This window comes from Phocoena sinus, chromosome 3, assembly GCF_008692025.1.
Source record: "Phocoena sinus isolate mPhoSin1 chromosome 3, mPhoSin1.pri, whole genome shotgun sequence".
Classification (NCBI taxonomy): Eukaryota; Metazoa; Chordata; class Mammalia; order Artiodactyla; family Phocoenidae; genus Phocoena; species Phocoena sinus.
Genome location: NC_045765.1, coordinates 5,877,879 through 5,889,444, shown reverse-complemented (window position 1 = coordinate 5,889,444; position 11,566 = coordinate 5,877,879). Strand labels below are relative to the sequence as shown.

General features: G+C 47.3%; 1 protein-coding gene across 3 annotated transcripts; it reads right to left on the bottom strand.

Moving 5' to 3' along the window:
• Positions 1–239: 239 nt before the first annotated feature.
• Positions 240–9,666, bottom strand: RETN (resistin). 3 transcript variants are annotated; one of them, XM_032625079.1, is made up of 4 exons: positions 1,549–2,881; positions 1,261–1,388; positions 826–903; positions 240–527 (listed from the first exon to the last, which is right to left on the bottom strand). In XM_032625079.1, the coding sequence occupies exons 1-4, from the start codon at positions 1,683–1,685 to the stop codon at positions 394–396; spliced, it is 477 nt and encodes a 158-aa protein (XP_032480970.1). In that variant the 5' UTR covers positions 1,686–2,881; the 3' UTR covers positions 240–393. The 3 variants fall into 3 exon arrangements, with proteins under 3 accessions (XP_032480970.1, XP_032480972.1, XP_032480971.1); XM_032625081.1 differs by lacking the exon at positions 1,549–2,881 and adding an exon at positions 9,520–9,666 and having other exon boundaries at positions 394–527; XM_032625080.1 differs by lacking the exon at positions 1,549–2,881 and adding an exon at positions 4,436–4,564 and having other exon boundaries at positions 394–527.
• Between the last annotated feature and the right edge of the window lie 1,900 nt (positions 9,667–11,566).

Below are 11,566 nucleotides of genomic sequence, written 5' to 3'. Positions count from 1 at the left end.
AAGATCCCACATGCCCACCCGGTGTGGCCAAAAATAAATAAATAAAGGTTACACTCCCTTAGGCCATGAGCCTTGGGTGTGGTTGTCATTACAGGAAGTTAAGGCCCCATTTTCAGAAGTAGAAGTGGCGGACAAGGGAGGAGGGGGGAATGGGGCGGAAGAAAGTCACGGCTGTCCCCCACCCCCCTCCCTCTGGCGCCTTGCTCTTTTTGAAGATGCCAGCTCAGTCGCCCACACCCCACAGAAGACAACAGCACACGTCCCGGGCTTTCCCCATCATCTTCTCGGAGGTTTATTTCCAGCCCCGCCCCTCTTAGACAGGACCCCGCCCCTCCGAGGCCTGGCCACGCACCCAGGCCCGCGCCGCCGCCGCCCCCCAAGCGCAACTTTAGGCTATTCGGCCCGCAGGCGACAGCAGCGAGCTCCGGTCCAGTCCATGCCGGCGCACTGACAGTGGCACGTGGTCTCGGCGCGCACGTCCCACGAGCCACAGGCAGAGCCACAGGTGCAGCTGGTGACGGCGAAACCTGCGAGGCGGAGCGAGGAGGAGAGAGCTTGGACTCTGAGCCAGAGGCTGCGGGCCTGAGGTTCCAGGGGGCTGACAGCGTGGGCGGCGGGGAGGCCGGGGGCCTGGACACCAGTGTCCTGAGGAAATGGGGTCCGGGAGTTGGGGGAAGGGACAAGGATGGGAGTGCAGACCAGGACATTACAGAAGTAGAGGCTGAGACTCTGTGGTACTAGAGAAATAGAGGCTGGACCTAGGGGAGGGGGTTATGGGGTACTGAGAACAGAACTGAGAGCCTGGACCACGGGTTCTGTACTCACCTGCGGGGCAAGTGACCAGGTGCCCCCTGGAGGTGACACTCCGGCAGTCCAGGCCAATGTTCCTTATTGCCTCAGGAACTATGGAAGGAGTGACGGAGGTAACTGTGAAACCGAGCTGCCCCTCCCCCAATCTCATGCTGCCCAGGCCCTGGTGGTTTGGAGATGGGCGGCGGGCTCAAGAAAACCGCCCCTGGGGAAGGCCCAGGGGGTCGGGAGCTCATCACCTCTCAAGATTCTGCTTTGAGGTGGGTGTTTTGGAGGGAGGAGGGTTTGGAGCTGTTGCTAAAGGTGGAGCTGGGGGGAAATGGGGTTGGGTTGGGTTTGGGGTTGAGATTTGGTTGGGGTTGGAGCTGGGGTTGGCTTGATGTTCGCTCCATGTCAGGAATCAGAGGGGCCCCTGAGGCCCCTGCCGAGGTTGGATGCGAGGGTGCTCACTTAGGGAGCTGGTGAGTTCCTGGATCTTCTCACTGATGGCTTTATCCATGGGACACATCAACTTGCCACACACCAGCAGCCCCAGGACTGGGAGGAGGAGGAGGGAGAGAGCCTTCATCCTGTAGGTGCTGCAAGAGGGAACCGAGAGACCCCAGCTGCATCAGCCCCTCTCCAACCTGGGAAGGGTCAGGCCCACAGAATGTGTGGGATCGGGAACCCTGGGTCCCCACGGGGGACGGGGCTGGAGGCCCAGCTTTGCCCCTAAAGGCGGGAGCAACTGTCACTTACCCTCTCCGTGGACTCAGCAGGCCCAATTTTGGACACGAATGACGTGCCTCTGCCTCAGCTGTCTCTTTAAAGCCTCCGAGTGTGGGGCTTCCTGTCTTGGCTAAGACCCCTGGCATCCTGGGCCTCCCTTCCCACATCCGGGGCTAAGAGGAAGCCCCCAGGGTAGAGTCCAGGGACCTAGTGATGCCACAGCCTCTCCTTCAAGAGCCTTCCCTTCCCACATCCAGGCTGGGACTGGTCCAGAGGGTAGAACCTGGGGGATAACTCCAGGAACCATAGTCGACGGGGCAGGGAGAGATATAGGAGCTCGCACGGAGGGGAGGGGGCACACAAACGTGACCAAAATAATGTCCTTGTTTGAGAACTGCATGCCATGTTCATTCCCAAAAAGCTATCACCATAGAAGAGATAGATAAAATCACGGTTTATTCCTTCGATAGAATAATCGACAATTGAAGTGTGCAAACTACGGCCCATGGGCCAGATCTAGCCCACCGTCTTTGTTTTTTTCTTTTTTCTTTTTTAGGCCACACTGAGCATCATGCGGGATCTTAGTTCCCCAACCGGGGATCGAACACCCATCCCCCTGCAATGGAAGCACGGAGTCTTAACCACTGGACCACCAGGGAAGTCCCGCCTACCATCTATTTTTGTATGACTCATGAGCTAAGAATGGTTTTCACATTGTTTGGGTTTGTTTTGTTTCCAATATGGATGGCTTTTTTTAAAATTGTGATAAAACACCCGTAACATAAAATGTACCATTTTAACCATTTTCAATTGTAAATTCAGCAGCATTAAGGCAGTGTGACCACCGAGGCAGACACTGGAATGCTGTGACCACAAGCCAAGGAATGCCAGAAGCCACCAGAAGCTGAAAGAAGCAAAGAACCAACTTTTCCCTAGTCTTTAGAGGGAGTATGGCTTGATTTCAGCCATACAGTGTCGTGCAATCATCAGCCCTGTCCATTTCCAGAACTTTCTTTTTACCATCCTAAACTGAAACCTTACCTATTAAACGCTAAGTCCCACTTCCTCTTGAAGCCCCTGGTAATCTCTCATCTAGTTTCTATTTCTATGAATTTGCCTATTCATATAGCAAATAAGTGGAATCATACAATATTTATCCTTTTGTGCCTGCCTTATTTCACCGAGCATAACATTTTAAGGTTCATCCATGTTGTAGCATGGATCAGAACCTCATTCCTTTTTAAGGCTAATATTCAATTTTATGTCCATGCCGCATTTCGTGTATCATCTGTTGATGGACAGTTGGGTTGTTCCCACCTTTTGGCTATTGTGAAGGATGATGCTATGAACCTAGGGGCAGGACAGGATAAAGACACAGACGTAGAGATGGACTTGAGGACACGGAGAGGGGGAAGAGTAAGCTGGGGCGAAGTGAGAGAGTAACACTGACATATATATTCACTACCAACTGTAAAATAGATAGCTAGTGGGAAGCAGCTGCATAGCACAGGGAGATCAGCTCAGTGCTTTGCGACCACCTAGAGGGGCGGGATAAGGAGGGTGGGAGGGAGACGCAAGAGGGAGGGGATATGGGGATATATGTATGCATATAGCTGATTCACTTTGTTATACAGCAGAAACTAACACAACATTGTAAAGCAATTATACTCCAATAAATATGTTTAAAAAATTTTAAAAAATAACTTTTGAAGGATGTAAAAGAAGTAGGCAGCTCTAACTACAGGCAGGGTGAAAAGCAGAGAGAATGTGTGGAACCCCCTGGGGCTCCTCAGGGACTCAGTTTGAAAACCCTTAGTTCAGTAGCAGGAAAGAGTTATATATGCCCTGATAAAGAAATGTTCACATATTGAGGTCTGGGGAAGTCATTCTGGCTTATACATGAGTTAATGTGAATTTTGTGCTAGGTAAAACAGCCTGCTTGTGGCCTATGAAAACTACATTGTGCGTTTGCTTTAATTATTAAAGAAAAGGGCACATTGACCAGAAGTAAAGAATGTCCATGTTCAAAATAAAGATTAAAGCCCCTCTTCCTGGGATGCCAGGGCTGGTCCTCCTTTGATGATAAGACTCCCTTCCCAGGCGCCGAGGTCATACCGACTCGCTGTGTACATGCTGATCTGTTTTTATGAAACCTTGAAGGAGTGTCTCCCTGACTTCTTTTATGTTCTCTGTTCTTACAAGATATAAAACTGTGCTGAAAACCCTGCTTCTCCCAAGCAGTTTCTCAGAGTTTTCCTCTGAGAAGCTGTCTTCTGGGCTCTATAGTCCTCAGTTTGGCTAAAATAAAACTCTTTCTATTGCTATTATTGATTGTTTATTGATTATTGTCATCGATAGCCCCTTAATTCTCTTTAAAAAAATCCCTTTATTCTCCCTGATTTCTACCAGCAAAACTGAGCTCTAGTGACCTTTTACATCTGATACTACTTAATACAATTCTAGAACCAGGTCTTTAAAAAGTACAATAGGGCAATCACATAACTACAATTTTTAAAACTCAATCTTATTGAGGTATAATTTCCATATAATAAAATGCATCTATCTTAAGTGTTCAGTTGCAAACATTTTGACAAGTCTATATACCTGCATACTGCACGAATGTTTTGTTTTTCCCAAGTATTGCTTTTTTAAAAAATCAGGTGTAATTTACATACGGCAAAATTCGCCCTTTTTCCTGAGTTCTGAGTTTTGACAAATGCACACAGTTGCGTAACCACTGCCACCAAATACTTATAATTTAAATTATAATTGGAAGAAAAAAAAGGAAGTTTCCCAAAGATCTGAAGGAAAACTGTCCTGAAGTAACAGAGAAGGAGATTTTTCTACCCACACAACTGGTTTTCCTGTGCGCTGCAGATCTTGTGAATATTGGTAAGTGTTACCAGCTTGTTCTCACCTCTGTTAATATACATCTGTCCTTGAAGTAATTTTGAACAAAGAGGCCTGTATCACTCAGAGGACTGGAAACTGTTGCCACTTGTTGTGAAACTGACTTCCAGAGGCAACCTACGCTTCTGACTGGTTGCCTTGCTACATAACTTGGCCTAGTGATGATGTCGCAATGACAGGTACCTCTGCCAATCAGAAGAGAGTCACTGACACCTGCTTCCTGTCCCACAAGGATGAAAGAAAATAAAAGTAAAAGCCTTGATAATTATTAGAGAAATGCTAATCAAAGCCACAATGAGGTACCACCTCACACTCGTCAGAATGGCCATCATCAAAAAGTACAAACAATAAATATCATATATATATATATCTCAACACTGTTTCACTGTGTTGTACACCTGAAGCTAACATGACATTGTAAATCAACTGTACTTCAATAATAAAAAACATAATAAAATTTTAAAAATTAAAAAAACTGTTGGTGGGAATGTAAATTGGTACAGCCACTATGGAGAACAGTATGGAGGTTCCTTAAAAAACTAAAAATAGAACTACCATACCAGCAATCCCACTCCTGGACATATACCATGAGAAAACCATAATTCAAAAAGAGTCGTGTACCACAATGTTCACTGCAGCTCTATTTACAGTAGCCAGGACATGGAAGCAACCTAAGTGTCCATCGACAGATGAATGGATAAAGAAGATGTGGCACATATATACAATGGAATATTACTCAGCCATAAAAAGAAATGAAATTGAGTTATTTGTAGTGAGGTGGATGGACCTAGAGTTTGTCATACAGAGTGAAGTAAATCAGAAAGAGAAAAACAAGTACCGTATGCTAACACATATATATGGAATCTAAAAAAAAAAAAAAAAGGTTCTCAAGAACCTAGGGGCAGGACAGGAATAAAGATGCAGACGTAGAGAATGGACTTGAGGACACGGGGAGTGGGAAGGGTAAGCTGGGACGAAATGAGAGAGTGGCATGGACATATATACACTACCAAATGTAAACTGGATAGCTAGTGGGAAGCAGCCACATAGCACAGGGAGATCAGCTTGGTGCTTTGTGACCACCTAGAGGGGTGGCATAGGGAGAGTGGGAGGGAGGGTGACTCCAGAGGGAAGAGATATGGGGATATATGCATATGTATAGCTGATTCACTTTGCTATAAAGCAGAAACTAACACATTATTGTAAACAATTATACTCCAATAAAGATGTTTAGAAAAAATTTAAAGGAAAGGGGAATGGTGTGGAGGCAGGAGGGAGAGTCTGACCACAGCTTCCTGACAGCCTCCACCTTGTGCCCCATTTCACAGATGGGAAAACTGATGTTGGGTGAGGCTGAGTCACTCCCGAAGGGGAGATTTCAGATCCAGATTTGTTGGATGCCGGAGTCCTTATTTATTTGGCCGCAGCTCTTGGCTTGTAGGATCTTACTTCCTGGACCAGGGATTGATTCTGCGCCCCCAGCAGTGAAAGCGCCGAGTCTTAACCACTGGACTACTAGGGAAGTCCCAGAAAAGAGTTTTATTTGAGCCACACTGAGGACTATAGCCTGGAAGACGGCCTCTCTGATAACTCTGAGGAACTGCCCCAGAGATGCATGGTTTTCAGCGCAGTTTTATATCTTGTCAGAACAAAGAACATCAAACAAGTCAGGGAGACACTCCTTCAAGGTTTCAAAAAAAAAAAAACAGATCAGCATGTACACAGCGAGTCGGTATGACCTCGGTGCCTGGGAAGGGAGTCTTATCATCAAAGGAGGACCAGCCCTGGCGTCCCAGGAAGGGAGGCATTTAATCTTTATTTTGAACATGGACATTCTTTACTTCTGGTCAATGTGCCCTTTTCTTTAATAATTAAAGCAAACGCACAATGTAGTTTTCATAGGCCACAAGCAGGCTGTTAGCATAAAACAGGCTGTCAGCATAGGCCACAAACAGGCTGTTAGCATAAAATTCAAGTTAACTCATGTATAAGCCAGAATGACTTTCCCTATATCTCAATATGTGAACATTTCTTTGATCAGTATATATGTATTAAATCACTACGTTGTACACCTTAAGCTTATGTCAACGAAGCTGGGGGACAACCAGATTCCACATTTAAGTATTTGTCTGTCTCCATCTGACTTATTTCATCCAGCAAATACTTTATGTAAATCTATGTAGACGATACAGAATGAGGCACGGTATGTAGTGGATGCTTCAAACGTAGCTTTTTTTCGGGAGGGGGATCAATATTTTCCCAGAATTTCCCCAACCATAGACAGGGATCAAGGCTCTGAGTGGTCACTCAATGTGGAGGGGCCACCAGCCAGAACTTCCTCTTCCTGTCCTGTCCCCTCAATACCTCAGCCCTGGGGACCCCATCTCAGCCCAACAGGAACAGAACTTTCCCACTTTCAGGGCTATTTCCTCACCTCCAGGAGTCTTTTCACAATATTTTTGGCAGTAGCTGTTGGTTAACTTGTGTTTTCAGATTTGGAGCAACTTTACAGAAAAAAAAAAAAAAAAAAAGGGTGGGGGAAGCTTGCCTTGCTTCCTTGACATCTGCTGGGTTCCCCGGGGCCACTCAGCCCCTCCCCCAGAGGCCTCAGGCAATTCTTGCTTTGCTAGGGTCCTGGAGGTTTCACCATCCCACCTCCACCCCTCTCCGCCCAGCCGGCAGCTCCACCATGTCTGGGATCCTCACTTTTTCGTTCTTTTTTAAAGCAGCTTTATTGAAGTATAATTTACATACCACATTCATCCATTTCAATTGTACAACTCAGTGATCTGTAGTAAGTTTCACAGGGTTGCACAGCCATTACCACAATCCAATTCTGGAAAGTTTCTATCACCCCTAAAAGGAATCTTGTGCTCCTTTGCAGTCACTCTCTATTCCCACCCCCACCCCTAGGCAACCACTTTCTGTCTGTGAATTTGCTTATTCTGGACATTTCATATAAATGGAATCGTACACTATGTGGTCTTTTGCATCAAGCTTATTTACTTAGCATAGTGTTTTGAGGTTCATTAATGTCATAACGTGTATTTTGGTCCTTGACTGAGCTGCATTCCATCGCCTGGATGTACCACATTGATTTCCATTCACCAGCTGATGGGCATTTGGATTGTTTCCACCTTTTGGCTATTATGAATAATGCCATGAACATTCCTGGACACATCTTTGTGTGGATGTATATTTTCCTTTCTCTTGGGTGAATTCTTTTTAATGCAGGGTCAGTTTCCATTGTCTAAATGTACCGTAAAGTATTTAAACTTTTTTTATTTTTTTAAAAAAACTGAAGTAGAGTTGATTTACAATGCTGTGTTAGTTTCAAGTGTACAGCAAAGTGATTCAGTTATACACACACATATATATATTCTTTTTCAGATTCTTTTCCATTATAGTTTATTACAAGATACTGAGTATAGTTCCCTGTGCTATACAGTAGGTCCTTGTTTTTTACCTATTTTATATATAGTCGTGTGTCTATGTTAATTCCAAACTCCTGGGAATTCCCTGGTGGTTCAGTGGTTAGGGCTCAGCACTTTCATTGCCATGGGCCCGGGGTTCCATCCCTGGTAGGGGAACTAAGATCTGCACAGTGCAGCAAAAAAACAAACAAACAAACAAAAAAAAACCCCAGAAATCCAAACTCCTAATTTATCTCCCCCGCTCACTTTTATTTTTAAGTAGAGCAAATTCAAGACCACAAACTTTTCCCTCCTGTTAACTTGGATGAGATATTGCTCTAGCAGAGCCCCCTGCCCTGCACAGCATGGGCTGAGAAGTCTCCCTGCTATGATGTGTCCCCATGTCCCCACAACCAAGAGCATCAGTGCTCACCACCCCAGGGGTGCCCTCCTGACCTTCTGAAGCCCTGATGCTGACCTGAGGAATCCTTTTTTCTCACTTTGTGGAGTCCTCCTTCTTGGCACATCCTGAGAACTACCGCCTAGCCGGGGCCAGACCATCTTACAGTATTAAATAATAATGATGTATTATTATATTAATACTATATTATCGTGGTATATATTAATATATTATTATTGTGGCAGTCGGTGGTTCTTGGATGTTGCCTCTAAGCTTATACCATGACCACCGGTGACTCTGGAGTCTGTTCCCACTCCCGCCCTCCCCATGAGCTCATGTGTCCAGCTGCCCCCCGGGGATTCAGCGACCTAATCCACGCCCACAATAACACGTAACAAAACGCGCTAGGTTGTAACTTTCCATACGAACCAACTTCAGTAGTTGCTGAGAGTCCTTTCAAGAAGGATCCCAGCTGATTCCAGTGGGAGGAATGACAAGTTTGAAAATAATCTTCAAGAGATATTGGCAATAAATAAATAGATAAAATTTTAAAGTACAGAAAAAAAAATTGGGGAATTCCCTGGCAGTCCAGTGGTTAGGAATCCGCGCTTTCACTGCGGTGACCTGGGTTCGATCCCTCGTTGGGGACTAAGATGCCACAAGCCTCGCAGCGTCGGGGAAAAAAGTAATAAAATTAAATTTTTTAAAAAAAAAGGGAGAGATCGGAAGGAATCCATGGCTGCTAAAACCTTTATGTGGAGAATTGTTGGAAACCAGGGACACCTCCCGCCCGCCCCCAACCCACCGACCAATCGTAGGGACATGACATCATGGAGCTCCTGACGTGAGGCCTCACAGGACGCAGAGAGAGGGTGGATTTTACCCTCACACGAGGGTTTTGAGAATTCTGTGTAATGCATGTGGAGGGCTTGGCAGGATGCCTGGGACGTGGTCAGGGCCTGACACTACCGGCTGCTGTGGCCCATTTTCGGGGGCGGGGATGGGGGTGGTCCGTGAATATTTGTAGAATCAAAATGCCCTGAGGTGGGAGACTTTACAACATCATCTACGTACAAATAAGGGCCAGAGGCCGAGGCGATTTAAGCAACAGAGTTTCGCAGGCGCTGAGAACTATTGAGTAACTCATGACCTACTCCCCCTCCCCCACCCCCGCCGTCTCTAATTAGGGTCACCCAAGCTCGGGTTACAGACGCTAAAGAGCAAAGCAGCCAGCAAATTGAGCCACAGCGCCCCCTGGCGCTCGGAGCGCTTACCTACCTAAGCGGGTCCCGGAGGAAAACCGTGGCTTTCCAAGGAGGAGAGTTTAAAAGTTAAACTTAAAAAAAAATTAACTAATTAATTGATTTTGGGCAGCGTTGGGTCTTCCTTGCTGCGCGTGGGGGCGTGGCAGCTACTCTTCGTTGCGGTGCGCGGGCTTCTCATTGCGGTGGCTTCTCTTGGTGCGGAGCACCGGCTCTAGGCGTGTGGGCTCAGTAGTTGTGGCTCGCGGGCTTAATTGCTCCCTGAGCATGTGGGATCTTCCCCCACCACGGAGCGAACCCGTGTCCCCTGTATTGACAAGCGGATTCTTAACCACTGCGCCACCAGGGAAGTCCCTAAAAGTTAAACTTTTGAATCCACCTCCCTCCCACTCCGTCTCCCAGTCTAAAGGCTTCCCTGCCAAAGCCGTGGCGAGGGGCGGGGCATCCAGGGCCAGCCGTCTCAGTGGTCTGAGATGACTCACTTTCTCCCCTGCACCTCATCTACTCGACAGCCTTGCACGTCCATCTTTCTGCCCTATTACGCGTTTCGCATAAATCTTAGTAGAATTGCTGAATCGGAGGGGTTTTTGCTTCTCCAAGGCCCTACCTGCAAAACTGTCCGAGCAATTTTTCTGGCAAGAGTGTCTTTAGATCTCTCTGAATTCCCAAAAGGATAGGTGACCTCAAAATCAGGGCCAGGTCTTCCGTGGGCAGGGAAGGAGGGCCTCAAGTGTCCTGTGTCCGCCCACGCCCCCCTGGTCGCAGTCTTGGAGGGGCCACAACTCCAGAGGTGACAGGATGGAAATGAGTAGTGCTCCACTGGGGGGCGCTATACCCAATTTACCCACCCACCAGGGCCCCCTCCCAAGGCACTCATCCCAGCTGAGCCCCATCGCCAACATTAGACTTGGGGCCCCCACCTGACCCTGCTCAGATCCTTTCTGTAGTTTCCCATCATCCCAGCAGGGGCCAAATCCTCACTCAGGCCCCAGGTGGCTCTCAGACCTTGTCGTCCCTCAAGACCTTTCCCTCTGGCTCCATTCTGCTCTCTTGCCTTTGCCTCCACTGTGCCCTCCCCTCCCTTCCCAGACTCCTCTTCACTTTCATTCTCTTAAGTGCCACCTCCTCCAGTAAGCCTTCCCAGGCTGCCCCTGAGTGGATTACCATGTTCTTGGGGATCCCACAGCCACCTGTGCCACAGACTGCCAGCCTGGCTGTGTGTCTGTGCCCCAGAGAGAAGGGCCTTCATCTATCTTATTCAGGCTGTGAGATTCACATCTCACTTAAGCTGAGTGTTATGGGCTGAACTGTGTCCCCAGAAAATTCATATGCTGAAATCCTAACCCCCATGCCTCAGAATGTGACTGTATTTGGAGACAAGATTTTTAAAAGATAATTAAGTCAAAATGAGGTCATTAGTGTAGACTTTAAGCCAATATGACTGGTATCCTTATAAGAAGAGGAGATTAGGGGCTTCCCTGGTGGCACAGTGGTTAAGAATCCGCCTGCCAATGCAGGGGACACAGGTTTGAGCCCTGGTCCGGGAAGATCCCACATGCCACGGAGCCACTAAGCCCGTGCACCACAACTACTGAGCCTGCGCTCTAAAGCCTGTGAGCCACAACTACTGAAGCCCGCGTGCCACAACTACTGAAGCCCACGTGCCACAACTACTGAAGCCCGCACGCCTAGAGCCTGTGCTCCACAACAAGAGAAGCCACCGCAATGAGAAGCCCGTGCACCTCAACGACGGGTATCCCCCGCTCGCTGCAACTAGAGAAAGCACGTGTGCAGCAATGAAGACCCCATACAGCCAAAAATAAAATAAATTAAAATAAATAAATTTTAAAAAAGAAGAAGAAGAGATTAGGACACAGACACACACAGAGGGAAGAGCATGTGAAGACACAGGGAGAAGATGGCCATCTACAAGCCAAGGAGAGAGGCTTTAGAAGAAATCAACCCCGCTGACACCTTGATCTTGGACTCCCGGTTTCCAGAACTGTGAGAGAATAATCTCTGTTGTGTAGGTCACCCGGAATGTGGCACTTTGTTATGGCAGC